The 25,871-nt window shown below is 43.0% G+C and overlaps 1 protein-coding gene across 1 annotated transcript in view; it reads right to left on the reverse strand.

Moving 5' to 3' along the window:
- Positions 1 to 1,055: 1,055 nt before the first annotated feature.
- Positions 1,056 to 25,871, reverse strand: part of SLC24A2 (solute carrier family 24 member 2) — a 321,337-nt gene continuing 296,521 nt past the window's right edge. The window contains exons 10-13 of the mRNA XM_004373517.2: positions 15,198 to 15,329; positions 3,833 to 3,922; positions 2,866 to 3,032; positions 1,056 to 1,476 (exon numbers count right to left, since the gene is read on the reverse strand). Coding sequence (XP_004373574.1) covers positions 1,227 to 1,476; positions 2,866 to 3,032; positions 3,833 to 3,922; positions 15,198 to 15,329 — 639 coding nt within the window. The 3' untranslated portion in view covers positions 1,056 to 1,226. The remainder of the gene's footprint in view (positions 1,477 to 2,865; positions 3,033 to 3,832; positions 3,923 to 15,197; positions 15,330 to 25,871) is intronic.

Genomic DNA, 25,871 nt, shown 5'->3' on the forward strand with positions numbered 1-25,871 from the left:
GAGGCCCTTTATGAGCACATTGGAAGATGCTTTAAAGAACTATGCTCTTGCATTCCCATTGGGTGGCAAGTTCCATTGAGCTCCTCTACTAGAAGGTATTCTTTATCACACATCTGGGCTTCTTGGCAGCATTTTGACTATATGTGAGCCCTTAGCATCAAAATACGTCTAAATGACAATCACAGCTAAATTTGCCCCCTTCTGTTGATGATAATGAGACATGCATTGGAACAGTACAGGATCAATTGATATAGTTTTCCTGTCCTAGAATAGAGCTAATTTGGCTTGCAGTCTTATCTTCTACTTGCATGCTGGGGCGATATAAGGCAAAACAAAACAAAACAAACCACCACCCTGCTCACCTCCCCCCGTCCCCGAATCAGTCTGGGTTTTACCTCTGTCTGTCCCAAGTACCCCCATGAGTTTCAAATAGTCAGTGTACCCCCGTGGGGGTGGGAAGATAGTTTTCCCTGCTTAGCTTGTGGGAGTGCTTTGGAGGGTTCAATTCAGTCCCCACAGGTGTTCTCTATCAAGCCCTCTCCCTGTAACCTACTTCCCTAAACCCTCCACATTACCATGCAATATCCAGGTAAGTCCAAGGTATCTAAAGGTCACAGCAATGCTACCTTTGTCTATTGATTCCATTAACTTCTTGTGCTAGAGGTAAAGTCCAGACTGAAGGTTGATGCCCCTCTTCTGATAGGAGCTATAAATATACTAGAGCTATCCCTGAAAAGATGCATTTGTACTTATACATATATAAAATTATATATATATATATAATTTTTTCTTTGTGTTTGTATACAGGTATATATTAATCTATAGGTGTGGAAGGAGAGGTACAGTACAGGAACAGGCAGGTGTGTGTGTCATGTGCATGTATTTATAATATGTATAATATGTATATAGCCTCTGTCATTGTTTGCATCGTTACAACGAATGTACCTCCGACCAGCGAGGAGTACCTGTCAGTGGTGAATGGAGAGAAGCCCCCAGCTGACGGTTCTCTTTGTCTCTTACATGAAGCCGTCTCAGTGGGCAAGGATGGAAGCAGTCTGTGGAGTGAATGGGCCCAGTGTGAATCCATCCCTCCTCAGATCTGAGGAAGGTCACTCGAAACACCCAGGCTGTGTGCCAGCTGCCTTCTTCTCAAGAGGTCAAGGAGCTGAGAGCCCAGAGCAGGAAGGGACTGTCCATGCTGTTAGTTCAAGATATGGCTTTTCCTGCTAGATGGAGACAGGGCACACAAGAATTCTGTCTTCTAGAAGGACGCTGACCACCAGGAACACAAAGTAGAGGCCGAACATGATGAAGCCGAGGACTTTGTTCATCCGCCATTTGCAGAGGGCGATGGAGAGGATGACGAAGAGCAGCATGATGAAGAGGAGGACGATAGCACAGAACAGGCCATTGCTGCTGACAGCCACTGGTTGGAATCTGTGGATGATGGTGTACAAGAGCCAGGGCAGGGGGAGCCTGTGAGGCAGAGGAGCAAGGGAAGAGAGATGTGGGTAGACCAGGAGGAGCAGTCAGACACAGCGAAGAAGGTGCTTACGTTAGTGGAGGTGGTTGAGGGAGGGGTGCCACAGGGTTAGCTTAGGAAACAGGTGTAATTTCAGCTCCTCAGATGGAGAAGGCAGCACTGGCATCATTTACTAGTTGTGTGAACTCTACCTTTTAGTGTCCTCATTGAAAAATGGAGATGACGACTGTACTACACAGGATCGTTGCGTTGTTCAAATGGATAAAAATGTATGTATAATGCACATGGTAGACACTGTATGAAAAATAATAGATATTATCATATATGTGGAAATGAAAAGGTATGAGAGAGCAATGTTCATAATGTTCAGTGAGAACGTACATGCATTTTAGAAGAATAACATTCTAGGTCTTACTTTCTCGGGAGGCTGCCTTCCAGGGTTACTTGTAGACTATTTTTGCTTTTGACAAGTTAAATGAAATGGTAGAGATAATGGCACCCCTTCATAATCTAACCCACTTTAGAGACTGTTCATATAAAGAACTTCAATTTTCTAAATGTAAGAAAAGATTTCATCTTCTGACTTTAAAAAAAACCTGGAAAATCTTCACCAGCACAGATAAACAAATGACAGCATTTCCCAAGGAAGGAGATGGGATATTTGTGCGGGACCTATGCTTGTCCTTATCTACTTTACAATCTACATCTCATCCGAGGCTAGTGAGGACTTTAATTAGATTTAGAAAATAGAACAAATAGAATGAAACTACCAGAGCATCTCAGTCATGCCTGAATACTGAATATTCATAAGAATATTCATAAGATATTCATATTGAATATCCATTTGACAACACAATGATCCTGTGTAGTACAGTCATCATCTCCATTTTTCAATGCCTTTGTATAGAAATGAAATTCTCTTAATGTATTTAGTAAACATTCATTCTGTATGCAGGTATGCATTTCTGTCTGTCTAACCAGTTGCTGTTGAATCGATTCCAACTCATGGTGACCCCATGTGTGTCAGAGTAGAACTGTGCTCCATAGAGTTTTCAATGGCTGATTTTTCAGAAGTAGATCACCAGGACTTTCTTCCCAGGCACCCCTGGGTGGACTCAAACCTCCAACCTTTAGGTTAGCAGCCCAGCATGTTAATCGTTTATGCCACCCAGGGATTCCTCTGCCTAAGGATGACTTTTCCTTCAGTAAATTCTCTGAAAAAGGAAAATGGAGTCTGTGAACCTGAATGGTACTCCTTATTTTTACTTTCTATTGTTAGTTTTAGGCCAAAAGATCCTGATTTTGTCTCCACAGGCTGCTTCTAGGAAGATGTGTTTGGAGGTGGAGCTCATGTACACCTTTATAGAAGCACCTCTACTCACCCTACGGTGATGTCAAAAATATTGCTTCCAACAGAGCTGGACACGGCCATGTCCCCAAGTCCCTTTCGGGCCACTATGACGCTGGTGATAAGATCAGGGATGGAAGTCCCAGCAGCCAAGATGGTCAGGCCCATAATCTCCTCACTGATGCCAATTGTCTCTCCAACCTAAATGTGATGATAGAGAGAAACATGTGAGTGTTTGAAGCCACAACATCAGCAAAACCACAAACATTTCAATGCAACCACCTTTCAATGAGTTTCTACTCTGTGCTGTGCTGAGCGCTGTGATTACAAAGATGAATAAGCCACAATCATTGCACTAGAGGAATTTATACTCTAACGATATTCAGACCTGAGAAGTCAGGAATGATTGTGTGAGAATTAAACAGAAAATTTCAAATAAAAAAGATCTATACAGGGCTAGCGTGCAGCCTCGGTATGGTATTTTTCAAGACTCAGCAAGGGAAGCTGTAAAATCAGAGTTACAAAAGCCAGTTGGTCATTGAATCCAGGGTACATGGCCTGACAGTGGCACGAAGTCCTGGGGCTGATTTGCCCTCCCTGACATTTCACCATTGAAGATGTGCCCACCTGAAAGGGGAACTAACATTCCACAGATTCTTCAGACCCTGACCCTGTCCCGATAAAATCCTCTGATCAACCTCTAGAGAGGAGAGGCAGATTTTGGAGGAGCTCATTCCCCTCTGTCTCCTGTATATTGATATACAATAAAACACTCTCGTTGCTCACCTCGCCCCGGTCTCAGTATTGGCTTTTGCGGCAGGTGGCTCAGACCTGCATTTTGTGGTAACAGGGCTATGTCACTTTGACTTCATGTTACAGGGAAAGTTAAGTGGAGTAAATTCTTTTAGTCCTACAATATGTAACTCATCTGCATCAGACCCAGTGCTGTTGTGACAGTTTCAGAAAGCAAACACACTGATTACCCACTAACAAGGTCTTACCTGGTGTGCCCACCAGACCATCAAGTAAGAGAATACTGCAATCCAGGTGATGGCGCCGAAGAATGTGACGGGAAAAAACTTCTTCGACGACTGAAAGAGAACCAGGAAGAGGTAAGAGTGTCAGCGTTATCTACTGTGGTGGATCTGATAGTTCAAAGCTGAAACCATCAATGTAGCTATTTCTCCCCCATTTCCTTCAGTTTTGGTAGAATTGGCAATCAAAACACCCAACTTGCTCCTGGTCAAGCTGGGAGAATAAGATTCTCTCTTGGGAATGTGAAAATAAACCAAACCAAACCAAACCCAAACCACTGTTGTTGAGTCGATTCCAACTCACAGCGACCCTATAGGACAGAGTAAAACTGCCCCATAAGGTTTCCAAGGAGCAGCTGGTGGATTCGAACTGCCAATCCTTTGGTTAGCAGCTGAGCTCTAAACCAGTGTGCTACCAGGGCTCCAGTGTGAAAATAGTTGGTACCAAATCATCTCAAAACTGGTTCCCTAAGATGGAGGTCTCTGGAAGAGAATATTTTTTAGTTCCTACTGCTAGATTCTCAGATTCCCTTTGCTTCTGCCCAATCCAAAGGCTGGTTTGTAAGCCTTTTCTTCAATCTATTAACCATCCTATATCTTCTCTCCCTCTCTTGCTCCTTTTTCTTTCTTTTGCTCAAGTTGATTACAGTTTCTGTTGCTTGCAACCCATGTATCCTAAAATAATACATACGCAGAAAACCTATGGGATTGATTACAATTAACAGGAAACAGGAAGGATCAGAGGTTTAAAAAATAAATTGGCTTATCTTACAGTTCCATGAATTATCAGGAAAACCTACACAGAAGAAACCAGTACCCTAGCTTCTATAGATTCATGTCTACTATCAGCCTACCGGACATTTGAATCACAAATGTTGACTGGAATGGGCAGAGGCAGAGATGCCCCATCACACTGATCCTCACTGGGGCAGCCCAGTAGATGCTCTTGGGAATGTTTTCTCTACTGTTCTCCATCCCTAATGATATTATGTTCAATTCCACTGCTAGCACTGGAGTTTGTGCAATCTCAGGCTTACAGTGTTAGTACTTTAAAAGTTTCCTTTGAACATTAGCCAAAACCAGACACTTAAAATGCAGCGTTTCTTACCTGACCCCATTAAAGTAAATCCAGGCTTGCGCTGTAGTGGTGTTCTGTGGATGTCCTTTGTTGCATACTTGGGGCCCTTGAAAACATGCTCCGGCAGCAGAATGCTGTCCGAGAGCCTCTCAACTATTATTGCCAAACACTTTTTATTTCAAAGTTCTCCACTTTGAGAAACAATCCCATTTTTGTTTTGATAATGCCATCCAATTTTGCCCTGAGAAATGACTCCTGGGGTTGAGTTGGGTGAAAGCTATCTCAATCGTCTGAAGGGCAGATCTTGGGCAGCCACGCAGAACGCTTTTTGCCACGGCTTTTGAGAGTTTCATTAAAAGGGAGAGAAACTTGTACACAGCGACCTTTGAATATCTAGAATGATAAATGCAGTCTCTGTCGCTCCAAACCAGGCTTATGTTCTCTGTACTAATTTCAAGCTTTCAATACATGCTTTTATTATCACTCCCATGGTTCTATTAAATTTTACAATAACCATTTCTCTCTTTTAATGATTGCTGCTTTTTTTGGCCATTCATTAGCTAGGATGCCTGGAAGACCAAATGGGCATGATGAAATTGGGGGAGGGCAGCAGGCCCCAGTGAGAAGCTAAAACCTCACTCTTAAATGCTTTTCCCACCCTTCCCCTTTCTAAAAACAAACAAACAACAACAAAAAAACTGTTGCCATTCAGTTGACTCAGCTTATGGTGACCCCGTGTGTGTCAGAGTAGAACTGTGTTCCATAGGGTTTTCAATGGCTGATTTTTCAGAAGTAGATCACCAGGCCTTTCTTCTGAGGCACCTCTGGGTGGACTCAAGCCTCCAACCCTTCGGTTAGCAGCCGAGCATGTTAACCATTAGAAGGAAACATTTTGGCCAAGAACTCAGACCCCTTCTAGGTACCTGAGCAATGGGTTTTGAGAATGAAAGTAAGCAGTTTCTCAAAGTAGAGAATGAGACCTTCATTTCTGAAGCAAATTCCTTAAAAGCTGGGAGTTCAGCTGGATTCTGGAGAAGAGATTCCAACTGCCAGCGCTAAGAAATCAAATTTTCTCAGGCGAGGCATTTAGCTGGTTAAGTTCCCATCCTTCTCCTCCAGTCACAAGTTGCTGTTTCAGGATTCTAAGTGACAGTGAGGATTCCACCTCCCACAGCCATGCCCTGCTGGAGTCCCTGGGTGGTGCAGATGGTTAATGTGCTTGGCCGCTAATCGAAATGTCGGAGGTTCAAGTCCACTTACAGGTGCCTCTGAAGAAAGGCCTGGTGGTCTACTTCCAAAAATCAGCCATTGAAAACTCTATGGAGCACAGTTCTATTCTGACACACATGGGGTTGCCCTGAGTCAGAGTTGACTTGACAGCAACTGGTTATTGGCCATGCTCTGTTACAGAGAAGAGAAGGGCTGTCTTGTGGTGTGGGGCCACACACGTGATCTGAGCAGCAACCAGTATGTTTAGATCTATTCTGAATATTCTATGAAGTGAGTGGAGAGCTGTAGCCATACTTTATGGTAGGCATATGTACTAGATGTCCTCCTGGGAGAGTCCTCATTTTACAGATTGCTCTCTTTCCAGGTTAGCTCATTTACTAAACATGTAATTACTATTTTATTTTTGTACCTTTGCATGTCTGTTCATTGAGGTAATGCCACAATTCAGAATCAAATCCTTTGTACACATTTTTTATCTGAAAAATATTGTCACTGAGCCATAGAACATTCCCAGTCAAAACATAGAAAGCAAGGAACCAGACTAGGGATTTCAAGGAGTGAGATTCAAATCAATACATTAGTGAAAACTTCTCTAATACACATTTGATAATCAAGAAGCCAATAAATAATGAATGGGCATCTAAATGTACCTAACGTATTAGAGGCTCAATGAAAAAAAGGGTAAAAATAATTTTCCATTGTGAATTATCAGGGTCTTCATCCTATACTAGGGCTAGACAAAGGCTGGGCACCTACTCTGTATCCAGATCTTGAACTAGAGATGAAATTCAAACCTAGGTATGCCTGACTGTACAGCATGTGACCTAATAACTAGGTTACACCAACTCATTCCTAAAAAAAACAGGGCCAATAGTGCTCAAAATATTCCCAGCCATAGACATAATCATCATCATCATCATAATACTAGGCTCTGCTCTGAACGTCAGAAAATAAAAAGAACATCAGCGAAATACAGACTAGCATTCCAGCTGCATCGCCATCTGCCTCACCCAACCTCCCATATCATTCCTGCTCTGGAACAATCAACTCCTTATGCATCAGTAGTTTGGGTCACTGTTTCCCAATTGTCAAACTACCTTACCATTTCCAATCTCACAGCCCAGGTAATTTCGTCTTCTTTTCTTTTTTTCTAGACTATTCCCCTTATTTGGACTCCATGGTCTCATTCCAGATATCACTGCCCGGTAGCACCTGTACAGTTATTTAATCACCAATATCACTGAAGGAAGAAAACCGCCCTTGAAGCCAAAGACTGACATGCCAATTTATGGTTAGTAATGGTGGTTCATCCTGACATCTGCTGGGATAGGCCTGATACTAATTAGGAAACAAGCACATTGTGTCCATGTACCAGCCATTTTGTTCCCAATGTAATGGTTTACTTGTGTAATTGACAGCTAATGTTCTCATTAGAAGCTTTTAGGACATCAGCGTGATTTTTGATTGGCTTGAAAAAAGTTGCTGGACAGTAGCTGGTGGCACAAATTGGCCATATCCTTACTGATTTAAATTTAACAAATATTCACTAAGCGTCTATTCTGTGCATGGTTTTGGGGCATACATATTTAGTAAAGTTCCCAAAGCTATTAGAGATGAAAAGTGTGGCCTCTGGGTTAATATGACCCGTATTGAAATCCCTGCTGAACAATTACCAGCAATGTGCCCTGAGGCAAATTATTTAATCTCTGCAAGCATCAATTTCTTTATCTGTAAAGTGGGGGGAAATAACAACATGTAGTTGTCCTGAGGATTTCATACACATAAAGTGTCTAGCAAAGTGCTTGGCACATAATCGGTGCTCAGTTAACAATGGTAATTTTTGCTGTTGTTCACTGCTGTCAAGCTGGTCCCCTACTCATGGCGACACTAGACACAGTGGAACAAAATGCTGCCCAGTCCCATGATTTGTTGTGGATTGGACCATTGTGATGCATAGGGTTTTCATTGGCTGGTTTTTCAGAAATAGATCACCAAGTCTTTCTTCCTAGTCCATCTTAGTCCAGAAGCTCCACTGAAACCTATTCAACATCATAGCAACACACCAGCCTCCAATGACTGATGGGTGGTGGCTACGCCTGAGGCTCATTGGCTAGGAATCAAGCCCGAGTCTCCAGCATAAACTCACAGCAACCAAACCCATTGCCACTGAGTCGATTCCAACTCACAGTTTCCTGCATGGAAGGTGATAATTCTACCACTGAACCACCATTGCCCTCACAACGGTAGTTTTCACTAGGAACTATTATCCTCATTTTGGTTGTTCTTTAAAAAATTTTTAAATTGTACTTTAGGTGAAAGTTTACAGCTGGAGTTAATCTCTCATACAAAATTTTAAACACATACTGTCATGTGACACTGGCTGCAATCCCTACGATGTGACAGTACACTCCCTCTTTCCACCAGGGGTTTTCCGTGTCCATCCAACCTGCTCCTGTCCCTTCCTGCCTTCTCATCTTGCCTCTGGACAGGAGCCGGCCCTTTGGACTCGTGTTACCTGCTTGAACTAAGAAGCACACGCTTCACGAGTATTATTTTATGTTTTATAGTCCAGTCTAATCTTTATTTGAAGAATGGTCTTTGGGAATGGTTTTAGTTCTGGGTTAACAGCATCTGGGGGCCATGGCTTTGGGGGTCCCCCCAGTCTCAGTCAGAATATTAAGTCTGGTCTTTTTATGTGAATTTAGGCTCTGTTCCACACTTTTCTCCCACTCCATCTCTGTTGTGTTCCCTGTCAGGGCAGTCATTGGTGGTAGCCAGGCACCATCTAGTACTTCTGGTCTCAGGCTGATGGAGTCTCTGGTTTATGTGGCCCTTTTGTCTCTTGGACTAAAATTTTCCTTGTGTCTTTGGTGTTCTTCATTCTCCTTTGCTCCAAGTGGGTTGGGACCAATTGATATATCTTAGATGGCCACTTAAAAGCTTTTAAGACCCCAGATGCCACTAACCAAAGTGGGATTCAGAACATTTTCTTAATAAACTTTGTTATGCCAATTGACCTAGATGTCCCCCGAAACCATAGTCCCAGCTACTCTGTCCCTCAAAGTGTTTGGCTGTGTTCAGGAAATGTCTTAGCTTTTGATTGAGTCCAGTTGTGCTGACTTTCCCTGTATGGTGCTCATTTTGGTTTTTAAGAGATGAGGAAACTGACAGTCAGAGAAGTGAAAGGGACAGTGCTGAAGGAGGAGTGTGAAGGAGGAGCAGACAGTCCCACCGTCAGGGACAAGATGATGGAGAACCTAAGCACTGACCTGGTGCTCTTTCTCAGAGTAAAGAGCTGGACTGGGGGACTGGGCATAGTGTCTTGTCTCTGCCTCTTATAAGGTGGGTGTGCTTGGACAAGTCACTTAAACTCTTTGGGTCTCGATCCCCTCATTCTTGCTAGAACAGCACATAGTAGACACCCAAAAAAATCCTTGGTGAATGAAGGAATGATAAAAATTGGAAAAGCCTAGTCGGGTTCTCTGGATGGTGCAAACAGTTAACATGCTCAGCTGCTAAATGAAAGTTGGAAGCTTGAGTCCACCCAGAGGCACCTTAGAAGAAAGGTCTGGTGATCTACTTCCAAAAAATCAGCCATTGAGAATCAGATGAAGCATAGTTCTACTCTGACACACATGGGGTTGCCATGAGTTGGAATCCACTTGATGGCAACTAGGTGCTCAAGTTCTCCTCTTGCTCTAAGGGTCATGTTTTGATATCTTATTAGATGCATTCCTGTTTTGTGAGAACATCCATCCTAAGCCATGAGAGAATGTATTATTTGTAATTTTCATCAAAGACATGCTCCTCATTAAGTTTTATATTTTAGTTTTTTTTACTTTGAAAACAAGCCATTAATTTAAGGAAACTATAAAAGTGAAGCCCATATCAATTATCTGAGCTGGAAGTATGCATGATCCAACAAACACTGTCATATAATTTGCATATAAATGAAGTAGAAAAAAAAAACCCAGTGGGAGTATGATTTATTCTGAAACTTGACATACACATTAAAAAATAATGTTTTCCTTGTAATTATTATCAAGGTTTGGGATGCTCATCTCCATGGGTAATTCAAAATCTACTGAAGAGGGAGCCTGCTAAGCCCCAAGGCATAGCAAATATCTATTAATTAATAATTCTCTCCTCTCTCTCCCCTCTTCCTGGTTATTTTTTTCAAGAAGCATTTGTGGCAATACATTAGGTCTGTGATAGATTGCAAAATGGCCACAATACTTTTCAATGCCTCCCATCAAGAAAACAAATAAACAAAAAAAACCTCAAAAAGCTAACCTGTTGTTGCCGAGTCGATTCCAACTTATACTGACCGAATAGGACAGAGTAAAACTGCCCCATAGGGTTTCCAAGGAGCAGCTGGTAGATTCAAACTGCTGACCTTTTTTGGTTAGCAGCAAAACTCCTTTTTTTTTTTTAAAATTTTAATTTTTAATTGTGTTTTAGATAAGGGTTTACACAGCGAATTAGTTTCTCATTAAACAATGAATACACATATTGCTTTGTGACATTGGTTGCCACCCCATGACATGTCAACACTCTCCCCTTCTTGACCTTGGGTTCCCCATTACTAGCTTTCCTGTCTCCTCCTGCCGTCTCGTCCTTGCCCCTGGGCTGGTGTGCCCATTTAGTCTTGTTTTGTTTTATGGGCCTGTCTAATCTTTGGCTGAAGGGTAAACCCCCAGGAGTGACTTAAGTACTGAGTTAAAAGGGAGTCTGGGGCCATACTCTCGGGGTTCCTCCAGTGTCTATCAGACAAGTAAGTCTGGTCTTTTTTTTTTTTTTTGGTGAGCTAGAATTTTGTTCTACATTTTTCTCAAGCTCTGTCCAGGTCGCGCTATTGTGATCCCTGTCAGAGCAGTTGGTGGTGGTAGCCGGGCACCATCTAGTTGTAAACAGCCAAACTCTTAACCACTGCACCACCAGGGCTCCTCCCATCAAGAGGTGAGGTCTATTTCCCCACCCTTTTAATCTAACTGGCCTTATGACTTGCTTTGACCAATAGAAGGTGGTAGAAGTGACAGCAAATTCCAAGCTAGACGTCAAGAGGACTTTGTAGCTTCCATTATTGCTGCTTATTTGCCACTATGTGAATAAACCCAAGCTAGGAGCCCTGGTAGCACAGTGGCTAAAGCACTTGGCTGCTAACTGGAAGGTTATCGGTTTGATCCCAGCTATTTGGCAGGAGAAAGATGTGGCAGTCTGCTTCTGTAAAGATTACAACCTTGGAGGCCCTATGGGATAGTTCTACTCTGTACTGTAGGGTTGCTATAAATCAGAATTGACTTGATGGCAATAGGTTTCGTTTAGGTTTAGTCTGCTTAAAATGGCCGCAACAATGGACTCAAACACACTAATGATCAGGAAGATGGCTCAGGACTGGGCAGTGTTTTGTTCTGTTATATGTAAGGTTGCCATGAGTTGGAATCAGTAACTAACAACAACAATCTGCTTAAGGATAAGAGACCACGTGGAGCAAAGACAAGCTTTTCCAGCTGAGATACCCCTAGACTAACCAGCCCCCAGCCATATGAGTGAGCCTTACTGAGTCCAGCAGAAGAACTGTCCTGCTGAGCCCCACCCAAATTGCTGATTCACTGAATTATGGCCTAAAAAATGCCTTTTGTTTTAAGCCACTAAATTTTGGGGTGGTATGTTAACAGAAAAATCTAAGTGATACAAGATCAAACTTAATGAAACTGTTCTGTGCTAAACATGATCAAGAAGCCACTTATCGGCTTTTTTATCATCTGGCATGGTCTCTTTCATTTGACATTTTGCATATGCAAAAGATGATCAATAATTTATCATCTCAACCAGAATGCTTTTACAGTAAACTGGTACTATCCTGAGCAAACTGGGATGTATGGTCATCTTACATTTGCAAGGTTGTCTGGATGGTTATCTCTTTATGCTTTCCTTAGTCACAGAATGTCACTGCTGACAAGGGATTTAGAGATCTTCCAACCCCTTTATTTTGCAGAGGATGAAAAATGAGGTCCAGAGTTGAGAAGAGACTTTCCCCAGGTTACACAGCTCATGAGTTGTGGGGGAAGAACTATAATAGTTACCATAGTAGAATGAAAATGCTCTGGAATCAGAAGACTCAGATTCGAATTTAACTCTTCTCACTAATATAGCTGTTTGATCTTGCTCTGTAGTTATATGTGGGCATGTTGTATTTCCTCTACTAAATTTAGAACTACTTAAAGATAGAAATGGTGAATTCTGTGTCTTTAAATCTCTTTTAGGGCCTTAGCGCAATGCCTGGCACATAATAGGTGCTCACTAAATATTTGCTGAGGAATTTGAAAAGCAACCAAATGCTCCATCTGGGAATCTAATTTCTGCTTGGAACAATACACAGAATACTCAGGATAAGACAGACAAAAACATCCAGTCCATCCAGGGATGGTGCTTGGGAGAGCAGTGAAGGAAAGCCCCACTGGCTACCCTAGCCCAGGCTGCAGGGGCTGGCTCTTAAGGGTGTCCTGTATAGTGGGTGACAAGGCAGTGTTATTGCAGAGGAGAGCATCATGAACAGCTCCATTGTCCTGCTTAGTGTCCCTCAGGATAGAAGCATCAGCCAGAGTAGCTGTCATGTCCTGGTTGACTTCTGCCACGGTGAATTCTCTTCCAGGAGCTGCTGGTTGGGAACCTTTGATCTTCCCTAACAACACCCTTGACCTTTCAGCTCAGATCCCTGAGAGAATGAGCACTCTGCCAGCCCTTGCGGTGAGTCCCACCCAACTCTGATAGCCCAGGGCTTTGAGTTACTGGCCTCTTCCTCCCGTTCCTGCACATTTTTCTGATCACCTTCAGTGATTGTGTGCTGACCTCCTCGTATTAGTCAATCAACCCTCATCTACTCTGGGCCACACCACGCTAGGCCTTCAGTGGGATTTAGAAAACCACATCTGTCTCCCTGATTTTCATCCCTAGGGCTGAGCAAAAATATCGGGCTAAATAACAAAGCAATGGAGAGAGAGAAAGAGAACGTCTCAGAAAAGCCAAGAAAAAAATCGAGCACATTCCAGTAATGTGGTTGTAGGTTTTCTGGAAGCCAGGCCTTTGCACACAGCAGGGGCTCTGCAGTTGCATCTTGAATAGAGAAACTTAGATATTGCTTTACATGAGGCCCACCTGTTGCATGCTTCCTTTACCTAACAAAAACAAAACCTACTGCTGTTGAGTTGATTTCGACTCATAGCGACCCCATAGGGTTTCCAAGGCTGTAAATCTTTACAGAAGCAGACTGCCACGTCTTTCTTCTGTGGAGTGGCTGGTGGGTTCCAACTGCCAACCTTTTGGTTAGCAGCCTAACTTTAACCACTGTGCCACCAGGACTCCATATCTTTTACCTAGAAACCTCTAATGCTGAGGTTCTTAAATGAGGCGGCCCTTTCCCGGCCTGCACTTGACAAGACACTGCTCTCCACCAGACTGGATTATTTATAGGCCAGGCTAATGGGACAGATTTTTATTCAATTCTTTTTCAACTGAGGAAACTGGGATTATCGGGGGCTTGTAAAAGCTTATGCTAAATTATGCTGAATGTTACCACACTATTGTATTCCAAATGCTTTTAGAAATGAGTTTTTGGATTTCTACCTTCTGGCAGCTTAGAATACGAGGAAGAACCCAAGCTGTGCAGTCACAGACCTGGGTTTGAATCTCAACTCTATCCCCTGAGAAATGACCAAGTGTGAGTTCGTTAACTTTGTTGTACCTAAGTTTTTTTGTACCTATGCCAATAATAATTTCTACCTTAGATGTTTGCTGAGATTCTACATATAGTTTACTGGAAATACTTGGGGCAGAGTCTGATTCGTAGTAAGTACACACTTTTGTTGAATGTATATGTATGTATACTCCCATAATAAAAAGTAGAGCTGGTTCTCCTTTTTCATTAGTTCTTTCACCTCCTAAGGCAATGGTCCTAGAATTCTGTTTAACAACACCCGGAGGGGACGTTCTCTTGATTTGATCCAAATTCAGATTGTAATTTTCTGTTCATAGGATGGTATTGTATTCATAGCACTCAGTACATAATAATGGCAGATAATCATATTGATTATAACAATGATTAATAGTACAGGAGGGAGAAGATCAGACATGTAAGGAATTTACACTACACAAACCCACTTCTTCAAATTACTTTTTGAATTGAATGAATAATCTATGTACATTGCCACAAAATGAGTTGCGCCCTCCTGCCTCTTTCCATTCCCCTTTTCAGAGACAATCACTATGGTGGTTTTAAAACATGGTTGCAAATTCTTTGACACTCCTCTCATCAAGAGTGTCATACGCTCTATGACACTAACATCTATTAGGTGAACTTTTTGTCTCTTCCCTTTGAATCAACACAGATTTATGACTGCTTTGGCCAGTAGAGTAGGGCAGAAGTGACTCTATGAGACTTCTGAGATTAGGTCTGGAACACTCACTTTTGGAACCTTGGCCTTGTATGTAAGGTATCTGACTATCCTGACCATCATGCTGGGAGGAAGCCCAAACCACATGGACAGGCCACATTTAGGCTCTCCAGTTGACAGTCCCAGCTAAGCCCAGCCTTTGAATCATCCCTGCCCAGGTGTCAGAAACCTGAGTGAAGAACCCTCCAGATGATTCCAGCCCCTAACCATCTGAATCATCTCCAGCCATTCAAGTCTTCTCAGCTGAGGCCCCAGACATCATGAAGCACAGACAAGTCATTCTCACTATTTCCTGTCCAAATTCCTGATCCACAGAATCCATAAGCAGAATAAAATGGTGGTTGCTTTATATGACTAAGTTTTGGGGTGGTTGGTTCTAGAGCATGAGATCACCAGAATAATCACTATCACTGTGTATCTGTCCAGAGAAATTTCGTGCACATACTATACAAGCACCCACATTATATATGTTCACCTCCCTTTTCCTGTTAGCACAAATAGAAGCAGACTATGCATACTGTTATGCACCATACTTTTTACAACGAAGCTATTTCAAAAATGCTTTACTCACAGGTTTGCGAACATCAGGTAAGGTAACCCAGAGAGGAAACACTATGGGGAGAACAATCAGGAACGTGACTTGCTTGCGGGCATTGGGTGGCCAAGCCAGGCTCAGGGGCTGGTCCTCCTCCTCTTCCCCTGTCTCTGTGGTCTGTTGCAGAAAAAGGGAGATAAAAAACAAACAAAACAAAAAAAGAGGATCATGTGCATTTTATATAACAAGTCTACAACGCAAAAGAGGGAAGCTATGGACTTCATAAGAAGTTTCTTGAGTCTCTCAGCCACTTCTACATATATTTTTTAGGTTTGTAAAAGAACCCCATCTGCCATCGTCTGAGTCCCAGGGACAAGCAATACATTGCCTGACCGTGAGAATCAAGAACTTTCTTTTCTCTTTTTGAACACTCTTGAACATCTCACTTCCATCACCTGGTTGCTCAACTGGAGTGGGCTAAGCCACAAATCATGAACTTTTTATGAGAATTTTATCTGCGGAGCAAATGACCCCAATGACCACCACTTCCTGCTCCTCCCTTCTCCCTAAGGACAAAGCCACAAGGATTCCAGAATCCAGGGAAAGGAGAGCCCTGATTTTGAGGGGACAAATGAAAGTACCCACAGAAACAATTCAAGATCAACAAGAAGACAGCTCAACTCCCTCCCACTGGCCCTGGAATAGTTCCTCTGGAGGATTATTGTGTGGTTTTGAGTTTCTAACCTGCTTAATCACCTCGTCCAATTCTAAACCATTTTGCTTGCAGCCAAAGGCTCATGCAAACATATGCCTTGATGCTCCCAGAACTGGAAGAAAGTAAGCAAGACACTGAGCCTGTGGGTTTCAAGTTTCAACCCCACAGGGCCCTGGAGCCAGGGTATAAATTTGAGCATTTCCAACTTGGCAGCAAATGATGGGTGGTTTTCTCGCAGGCCGCTGAAGTCAGCAGCTTCTGCAGTTCCAAAGCTGGCAGAGACAGAAGGCGGATCTGGGCCCGGCAGGGTGACCATTAGCCTGTCAGATGGGCCCTCTGAGTCTCCAAAACAGCCCTGCAGACAGCATCAGTCACCCCCTCTGCTGCTTGTTTAAAAATGAAAGTGCAGCAGCAGGGCCAAGCATCAGATCTAAAAATAACAACAGGAACTTTTCCACGGATGCATCCTTTTAAGACCATATAAATAACTCGCACAGGCTTCAGGAAGCTCCTGCCCCCTGTGGCTCACGCTTCCACCATCTCGCACTATTTCCAGCAACAGCGCTGACTCCCTGGTAAGCTCCTCTTTCCCCCGCAGGAGGTGGCAAAGGGGGCAGGCTCAGGCTTGGTGGAAGAGGGGAAAAGAGCTCAGCAGAGGTCAGGGAAGGAGCCCTGGTGGCGCACTGGTTAAGCGCTGGGCTGCTAAAGGTTGGTGGTTCCAAACCACCAGCGGCCTATGGGAGAAAAGACCTGGCTATCTGCTCCCTTAAAGATTTCAGCCTGGGAAACCCCATGGAGCAGTTCTACTCTGTTGTGTAGGGTCACTGTGAGTCAGAATTGACTTGACTGCACATAACAACAAGAACAAGCAATCTATTAGAAGTTAAAATGAAAAATAATAAAAAAGGAGTATAAGCCATGCTGGAAGAGGTTGGTAATAACAGGTTCTTCCTCTTTGGGCGTAGGTGCTTGGCAGTGGGTAAAAGACTTTATAAGGAGCAAACACGAGGGAATTAGGGGATTCGGTTGTTGTTGTCTCTTGCCCTCCAGTTGATTCCGACTTATGGAGACCCCACGTGTTACAGACTGGAACTACTCCATAGGGTTTTCTTGGCTGTAATCTTCACGAAAGCAAATCGCCAGGCCTTTTCCTCCATGGTACTGCTGAGTGGGTTTGAACCACCAACCTTTAAGTTGGAAATTGAGCGCAAACCATTTGCAACACCTAGAGACCTAGGGGATTAGGTAATAGGCAAAATTAGGAAGTTGGCATGGTTTATTTTGGTTGCTTGTATCCTCATTAAATCCACCGCTCCCACTCCTCACTCCTTTGCTATGTAATCCATGTGGGTCCATCCACTGCTTTCTTTCCTCCATCCTGAGGGGCCCAGCCCCGACAGACGCTTGGGCTTCTCTTGGGAGCCACCTCCACCTCCTCAGGGGAGATGTTCCAGATGTAGAGGATAACAGCCCCTGTTGGCCTTGCCAGCCTCCCAAGGAATCCACTGGTGATGTGAGTAATCTCAGCATTGTGGGGCCAATGAAGATTAAGGAGACATGCATTTTTACTGTTCCCTCCCAGACAAAATCTTTTTTGTTTAACCCAAATGAATGACTTCCTTAACCCAACCTGCAGATGCCGCAGAAATGGGGAGGACCGTGGGAGAGAAGAGGCATGATTCAGCTCTGTTAAGCACCCTGTCTCATACGAGGCAGGCAGTGTTACTCCAGGAGCTGATCCACTTCCCTGAAGACCCATCATGCTGATCTGATGAGCTCAAAAAGCCCACCCACCCATCCAGAAACTCGTCCCCTCTACCCTCGTCCCCACTGCCATCCACAATCAAGCAACGTCTCTCTAAACTCTAAGCTAACCTTTTTTTTTTCTTTCTGAGAAAAAACAAAAGCAACTCTATGACTCATATCATTTTAATGACACCAACAGATGGTGACATTTCATCAATAGCCCTTCTGCTTATAACCTACGGATTAGCTCCTTTCTCCATCTGCCAAAGTCACTGGGCAGGCAGTGCTACTAGCAAATAGCAGAAAATAATTGTCGGTTTAGATGCATAAGCTCTAAACACACTACTGTCCAATGCAAACAATTAGCTGTATTGTACAGCTTCCAAGAGCTGCATGTGGATGGCTGTTGCTAGGGCAGAAAGGAGAGAAGAGGCTGTGTCTCAGGCAGTGCAAACAGTGTTCTCCCTGGGGACTTCACGGCCTCTGGGGGGTCAAGTCCTACTACAAGTCCTGGAACAGGAGCCCAGAATCCTGGGGTGGATTCAAGAGGCATCCTGGGAGCCAGGCTGTCAGGGTATTTTAGGGGAAATTCTCTTTGTCTGCTTGCCAAGTAAAATCTCACTTTGGTTCAACAGATGACAGTTTGCAAGCTGGTTAGAGAAGCGGAAAAAAAATGCCATTCCAAGTCTAGGCCCCGTTTTGCCTTTGCCCAAGCTGGGGCTGCTGGCACGTTCATTAGTCTCAGCCCTGGGGGAGAGGCTGCTGAGGTTAGGGCAATGATTTTCTAACTTTTCCGGGAGCTGTGACATCCTGGCTTTGACCTTGTGATGACCCACCTTACCTTTCAAAAATTCCACAAAGTGAAAGGGCCATGTAAACCAGAAACTCCATTAGCCCGAGACCAGAAGAACTAGATGGTGCCTGGCTACCACCGATGACTTCCCTGACAGGGAACACAACAGAGAGTCCCTGACGGAGCAGGAGAAAAGTAGGGTGCAGAACTCAAATTCACATAAAAAGACCAGAGTTAACGGTCTGACTAGGACTGGAGGGACCCTGGAAGACATGCCCCCCAGACTCTCTGTTAGCCCAGAACTGAAACCATTCCCGACACCAACTCTGGATTAGACTGGACTATAAGACATAAAAGGACAATCGTGAAGAGAGTGCTTCTTAGCTCAAGTAGATATATGAGACTAAATGGGCAGCTCCTATCCAGAGGCGAGATGAGAAGGCAGAGAGGGTCAGGAGCTGGTTGAATGGACACGGGAAATCTGAGGTGGAAAGGAAGAGTGTGCTGTCACATTATAGGGAGAGCAACTAACGGTCACATAACAATGTGTGTATAAATTTTTGTATGAGAAACTAACTTGAACTGTAAATTTTCACTTAAAGCACACACACACAAAAAAACTTCTGCAAAGTGTCCATAGAAAACAATGCAAAACGATTCAGAAAGAATTTAAATGACTTTCGATACAAAGGTTTAAAATATATTGATACCTGCTGAGGTCTCTTTAGAGCCCCCAGAATTGTATACATTGTGTAAAACTAGGGTCAGCAATTACTGCTTTAGGGTCGTGTGATATCTGATATGGAAGTATTAGTAATTCAGTGGTAGAATTTTTGCTTTCCATGTGGGAGAGTTGGGTTCAATTCCCAGCCAGCGTACCTCATGTGCGGCCACCACCTGCCTGTCAGTGGAGGCTTGCGTGTTGCTATGCTGCTGAACAGGTTTCAGCAGAGCTTCCAGACCAAGTCAGACTAGGAAGAAAGGCCTGGTAATCTACTTCCAAAAATCATTCAGTGAAAATCCTATGGATCGCAACGGTTCAATACTCAACCCATTATGGGGGTGGCACAGGACTGGCTAGTGTTTCATTCCACTGTGCATGGGGTTGCTATGAGTTGGGGGCCAACCTGACAACAGCTAACAACAACAACAGCAATCTCTTATATAGAAAATCTGAGATGAGACTAAAACACATGACTCTAAGCTCCCACTTGGTGGGTGTGCTGGTTGTCAGACCTTGAAGGCGTCAGTGCAGCTTCAAGGATAGGTAGATAGTAGAGAATTAGAATCCAGGGTTCCAGTCTTTGCTTAAACTGTGATTCCTTGGGCACTGTCATGAACTGAATTGTGTCCCCCAAAAATATGTGTATCAATTTGGCTAGGCCATGATTCCCAGTATTGTGTGACTGTCCACCATTTTGTCATCTGATGTGATCTTCCTATGTGTTGTAAATCCTACCTCTATGATGTTAATGAGGTGGGATAGACGGCAGTTATGTTAATTGGACAGGACTCAACCTACAAGATTGGATTGTGTCTTGAGCCAATCTCTTTCGAGATATAAAAGAGAAGTGAGCAGAGAGACAGAGGGACTTCATACTACCAAGAAAGCAGTGCCTGGAGCAGAGCACATCCTTTGGACCCGGGGTTCTTGTGCGGAGAAGTTCCTAGACCAGGGGAAGATTGATGACAAGGACCTTCCTCCAGAGCCAACAGAGAAAGCCTTGCCCTGGAGCTGACGCCCTGAGTTTGGACTTCTAGCCTACTAGACTGTGAGAGAATAAACTTCTCTTTGTTAAAGCCATCCACTTGTGGTACTTCTGTTGTAGCAGCATTAGATGACTAAGAGATGCACTGTTATCTGCAAGCATTCACTGAGTGTCTTTTAGGTGCAAAACAGTGAGCTAAGTTCTAGGGCTTTTGCTTTCAGGGAGTCTTGGACTTAAAAGCGGAGGCAGAATAAATGGCTCCAGAGAAGTTATCATTTATGCAATTATATGGATGCTGTCAGGATATGTGGCAAGAGACTACTGATTGTCCTCTATTATCTATTCTGCCTTTCTGCTTTAGTAATAGGTAACCTACTTTTAGTTGGGGCTGGAATAAAGACTATTTTTGAGCCTCCTTTGCAGCTGACTGTGGCCATGTGATTAAGTTCTGGCAGATGAGATGTAATCAGAAATGTCTTCTGTAAATTCCTAGGTGTACCTTTAAAGAGGGCGTATGTGTCCTGCATCACGCCTTCTTCCTTCCCGCTGGCTGGAATGTGGGCATTTTGGCTGGAGTTTAAACAGCCATCTTGGACCACGAGGTGGAGGAACAATACAGATCTGAGTTCCTGACACCCATCGAGAGTCATTCAAGCTCTGGACTGCTTATATTGATTTGAAAGAGACATAAAATTCTATCTTTTTAAGCCACTGTTATTTTGGATTTTTGGTTGCTCACAGTGGAACCTCATCCTAACTGATCCAGAACCCATGGGAAAAAAGCTTTCAGCTTCCAGCACCAGAAAAAGTCATGCTTCCTCTGGGAGACTTTAAAACATCTTAAGAATACCATGTATCAGGCAATTGATACTATTGTTTCTTTGCTTTATCCACTGTGTAGTTCAGAGGCAAATTTGTCACCCTCATTCAGCAACCAAAGCCCTGGGAATATGTGGCATACATTTCTTCATGCTAACCTTACTCCAGTCTCCCATTTTCTTGTTCTTCTCATATTTTCTTAAAACTATTCATTTTATCCCTTTTCATTGTACATATTTTTGCAAGCAGCCTCGAATCCTTGTGAAACAAGGTGGGCAGACCTTAAGTAACAAACTAAAACTACTCAGTGGTCTAATAGAATTTTTGGTATAACTTTATCAGATTGAATAGATTTGGAGAAAAGAAAATTAAGATTTTATTCTGGTTGACAACTGGTGACAACTGGACTAATACTTTCTAGGATTCATTTGTCAATACTGGAGATTAAAATCTAGAGGTCTAGCATCAGAAAGCCTACGGATGGGAGAGGATAGCTCCTGGGGTCAGTTAGCATCTACCTGGAAGTCTCTGGAGCGATCAACTTACTTTTATTTATCTCGTGAACGGGGAGGAGTCACAGCAGCCTGTCTGCTGTGGTCTGCTGTTATTGTTGTTGTTAGGTGTTGTTGGGTTGGTTCCAATTCATGGTAACATTATGTATGACAGAACGAGACGCTGCTTGGTCCTGCTGTGGCCTAGTAGTATGAGAATCTATATCCAGGTTTTTGCATGTGAATCTTTCCCTGTTCCCACTTATGCATGATACAGATGGCTCACCCCAAAGTAAGCATCAGGTCTCCTGTGGGGAGCATGGGTTAGATTCACCAGTCCAGAGGTTGCCTCTGCAGCCAGAAAAACATATTCTTTGGAAGCAACCCAATGTCTCCTTTTCGTCTGTGAAGGGTACTGTGCAGGACTTCAGTGTGAAGGTGAGTCCACTTTAATGCTATCTGTTCTATCACAGAAGTAAAATGAAAACCTGGGAGGCAATCTGAAAATGGGCCATCTTTAAGTTCAGCTGTATTGATCAGTAATAGCATCTTATCTCCAGTTCACAAGGGCAATCTCAGAAGATCACCTGGATCTGCCCAGATGCCAGCTCTGCTGGGGTTTGATTCAGGCTGGAAATGAAGCTCTCACTTCTCTGTCCCAAACAAAAGGACCACTCAGTTCAGAACTCAGGAGTGCCACCCCTTCTCATTGGGAAGTCCCTTCAGAGTGGCCCTTCAGCGTGGCATGACGCTGGATCAAAAGGAAAAAGCCAGTCCACTCTAAAACAGTGGAACATGGCCAAGTTGGGTGAAGATGAAGATTGTAAGTGGTCTGTACTTCTGCTTAACATATTTGTTGTTGCTGTTTCTATAATTCACAGTGATAGAAAAAAATCAGCTCATATTTACACACTATTCAGTCACATAGATGTTCAGATGAATAACGAGATGAGGCAAAGCTCACAGAGTGTGGGATATGCTTGGAATTGCTAATGGGGCCCAGAGGGACTGAATGGGAACAGAGATCCATAAAAACATCTGCTGAGCCTTAGAAGTGAGGTTAGCTGCGTGCAAGAATATTAAAAACATTCCCCTCAACAAAGTTTTTAAAAATGTGTGTAATAAAAAATGTGAAATAACTAGATTATTTGGGAGGCATTCATCTATAAACTGGGGATAGTAAAAATGCTCAGGCAACTGGAGGATGCACAATGCCTGGTGCAAACCAGGAACTCAATAAATGTTAGTACCCTTCCCTTCTGCCATTAACCTCTACTCTGTGACTGACTAGCTGTGAAGCTGTGGGCAAATCAATGAAAATGCCAGAATGGTTGAAGAACATCTGCTGGATACAATCTGTAGGGCATTTGGTCCTGGAGCACCTCACTGCCTTTTAGGCCCTAGGAATCTTTAAAAACCATTTCACTGTCAGGCAGAGCTTCTTTGTCCCCAGGAATGTTTTAATAGGGGACCATCTTCCTGTCCAAAAGCTTGACATTCAATTCATCATATGGATAATAATAGATCAGGAAGACAAGCTGCAATCATCAAACTCTGCAATCATTCAGAATAGGAGCTCCAGGCTCCAAGAGAAGGAGATACAGAATGTCAGTGTTGGAAGGGACCTGGCTCATTGAAACCAACACCTTCATTTGACGGATGAGGAGCCTGGGATGAACTGGCCTGCTGAAGACATGTTACAGTGGCTGGCTAGGCCTGAGTGACCTCCTAACTCCCAGCTCAAGGCTCTTCCTGCCATTCCTCATTGCCTCCCTACTCAGTCCTATAAAAATCAGTATGAATGGGCTTTGTAGCTAATTACACCAGCTTCCCAGCTTTGTTTTATAATAAACGACTTATTAAAGCAAAAACACCAGACCTTCAATTGACATAATTTTTGTTTGAGCTTACACTAATTTATGGTGGTTTGGATAGCCTATATTTCTTAATTTAAAAAGCTGATCAAGAAGGGCTGAACATTGCATTCTTTCCCTGTTCTCAGATCCCTAGAATATCCCGGGCAGCTCTGAAGGAGAAATGAAGGGCAGATTTGAGGGTAGCATGTAGATAGGAGGGGCCTTTCTGATGGCCTCTTCCCTCTATCGCCTTGAGTCTCCAAGGTACTAGCCACAAATTTAGAAATGAAATGTGTGTGCTGATAAGATATCAGTGAATGTCAGAACCTGACTGTATTAATAGCAACATAAATGTATGTGGAGGAGAAAGACTTGTTCTTTAGCATTTCTGTCCAAGGAAACAGTGCAGAAATTGAGCCCAGGTTTGATCTAGAAGGAGATGGCAACCAAGTACACCACTGGCCAAAATGAGGGCTTGAGATTGTACGTGCATTTCATTGCTTGATAGCACCCCTGATCCCCATAACTGTGGATAATCTTGCATTAACTACTTTCAAAATGGATATCCAGGGGGCAGCTGTAGAAGATGGATGGAACCCTTTACAATAATAAACTTTCCTGAGGCTAACTTTGGCAAGAACTGAAATTAAAAATAAACAATAACAACAACAACAACAACAAAACAGTTGTCGCTGAGTCAACTCTGACTCATGGTGACCCCATGTGTGTCAGAGTAGAACTGTGTTCCATAGGGTTTTCAATTGCTGATTTTTTGGAAGTAGATCACGAGACCTTTCTTCCCAGGTGCTTCTGGGTAGACACGAACCTCTAAACTTTTGGTCAGTAGCTGGGAGCGTTAACCATTTACACCATGGGTTATTTTCAGACTCCAGCATTCAATGTTCAAAGGTCAAAGGAGCCTCATAGAAGAAAAGGCACAACAAAACAGCGTCATCTTTAAACACGGAACTAGCTGCTCCCCCTCCGACCTCCTTCCCTCTTCTTTCATTATTGAAGCATTAAAAATACTCTCTTTGACAAAGGTAGTATGTTTTACTTTTCCAATTAAGTGTCCTTGGGAACTGGTGAAATGGTGTCTGTACCTGTACAATGCATGTATGGGAAGCTCCTAGGGAGAGACGAGAGCTTGCAAGTGCTTTACCTAATGAAGGGATTGTTTAGAGAAGGGATTAATAGACAAAGAATATGGTCTTCCATGGTCATCTATTAAACAGAAAGTTAGACACAAGGATGTCTTAAATACGAATTCTGCTCCAGAATGTTCTTTTATAACATTATTGGTGTTATAAAATTAACTGAAATAATCCATGAAACGCACTTAGAACAGGGTTTAGCATATAGTAAACAATAAATGTTGGTTGTTATTATTTTTAATGAATGTTTAGGAAAATAATTTCTTCAAAGACATCTAGGAGAAAGGAGAGGTTTAACTAGGTGAATTATAATGGTACTTCCGGCAATAAAATTTTATGATTCTATTATTCTATGTGAAAGTGGAAACTGCAATAATTTTATTCCTCCACCTGTACACCCATCTAACATTTATTGAGCAGTCATCGACTGCAGTGATATCAGAGATCTAATTTCTTTTTCTCTTCGGCAATATGAATAAATAGAAGGTCTTTGTCAACAAGATAAAAGGGAAAATTCCACAGCCCTAAGGAGGAAAATGATATTTTATTCCAGTAGGTAGGCTTTAAGTAGACTTTCTATCAGAAAGAAAGCTTCCAAGCAGATGGTGTGACTCATAATATTGTGACACCTTGATTCTGTGTTTTGTACAGAGCTAAAAACAATAGTAGAGTTGGAATCTGTCAAAGTTAGAATTACCAAAAAATGCACAGTTACACTTTAATACAGTGGAAGACTCTGAAATCAACAACTCTGGGCAAGTATAAGGTACCTCCACAGAGTATTCCATCGAGCGTTCTTCATTTTGTGAGCTTTAATTGCACCGGGGCTTTAGTACAAAGGAAATGCTAGGAAGGCCCACCCATAAGTACCTCTTTATCCAGTGTAAGTTCAGGAACAGTAAGTGGTTCTCATCCCCATTTTCTCCTAAGCTGATTGGCCAATTAGTGCAGTCAAATACTAATGACCTTTATTACGCCAACTGACAACAGAAACAGAACGTGATGCTTAAAATTGGGATACGGAAAGACCGACCCAAAAGAATATCCACTGTTGGGTGTAGACCACTTCAGTCTCACAGACCCAAAGGTCTGATCTCAAAATCCCTACGTAATACATGGAAAAATGAATTCTTTTGGACCCTGAAACTAGAGTTCAGGACTGCCAAATAAGGTATGTTGTGAGTCACTTCTGAAGCCAACTCAGGGTTCTGGGATGAGGCTGCTAAAAACCCTAAGACTAAGGAGTAAGACTTAATTTGCCTTTCCTCTTTGAAAAGGGAATGAAAACAGGAGAGGCTGAGAGAAGAAATGTTGCTAGACTCAATGATGGAGAGCCAGAGAGCTGCATTTGGAAACATTCGGTTATTCAACTCTAGGATTTGAGTTCTTTTTGACCATATGGACATTGATCTATTTTAAAGATCTCA

This window comes from Trichechus manatus, unplaced genomic scaffold, assembly GCF_000243295.1.
Source record: "Trichechus manatus latirostris isolate Lorelei unplaced genomic scaffold, TriManLat1.0 scaffold00025, whole genome shotgun sequence".
In the NCBI taxonomy this organism is placed as follows: Eukaryota; Metazoa; Chordata; class Mammalia; order Sirenia; family Trichechidae; genus Trichechus; species Trichechus manatus.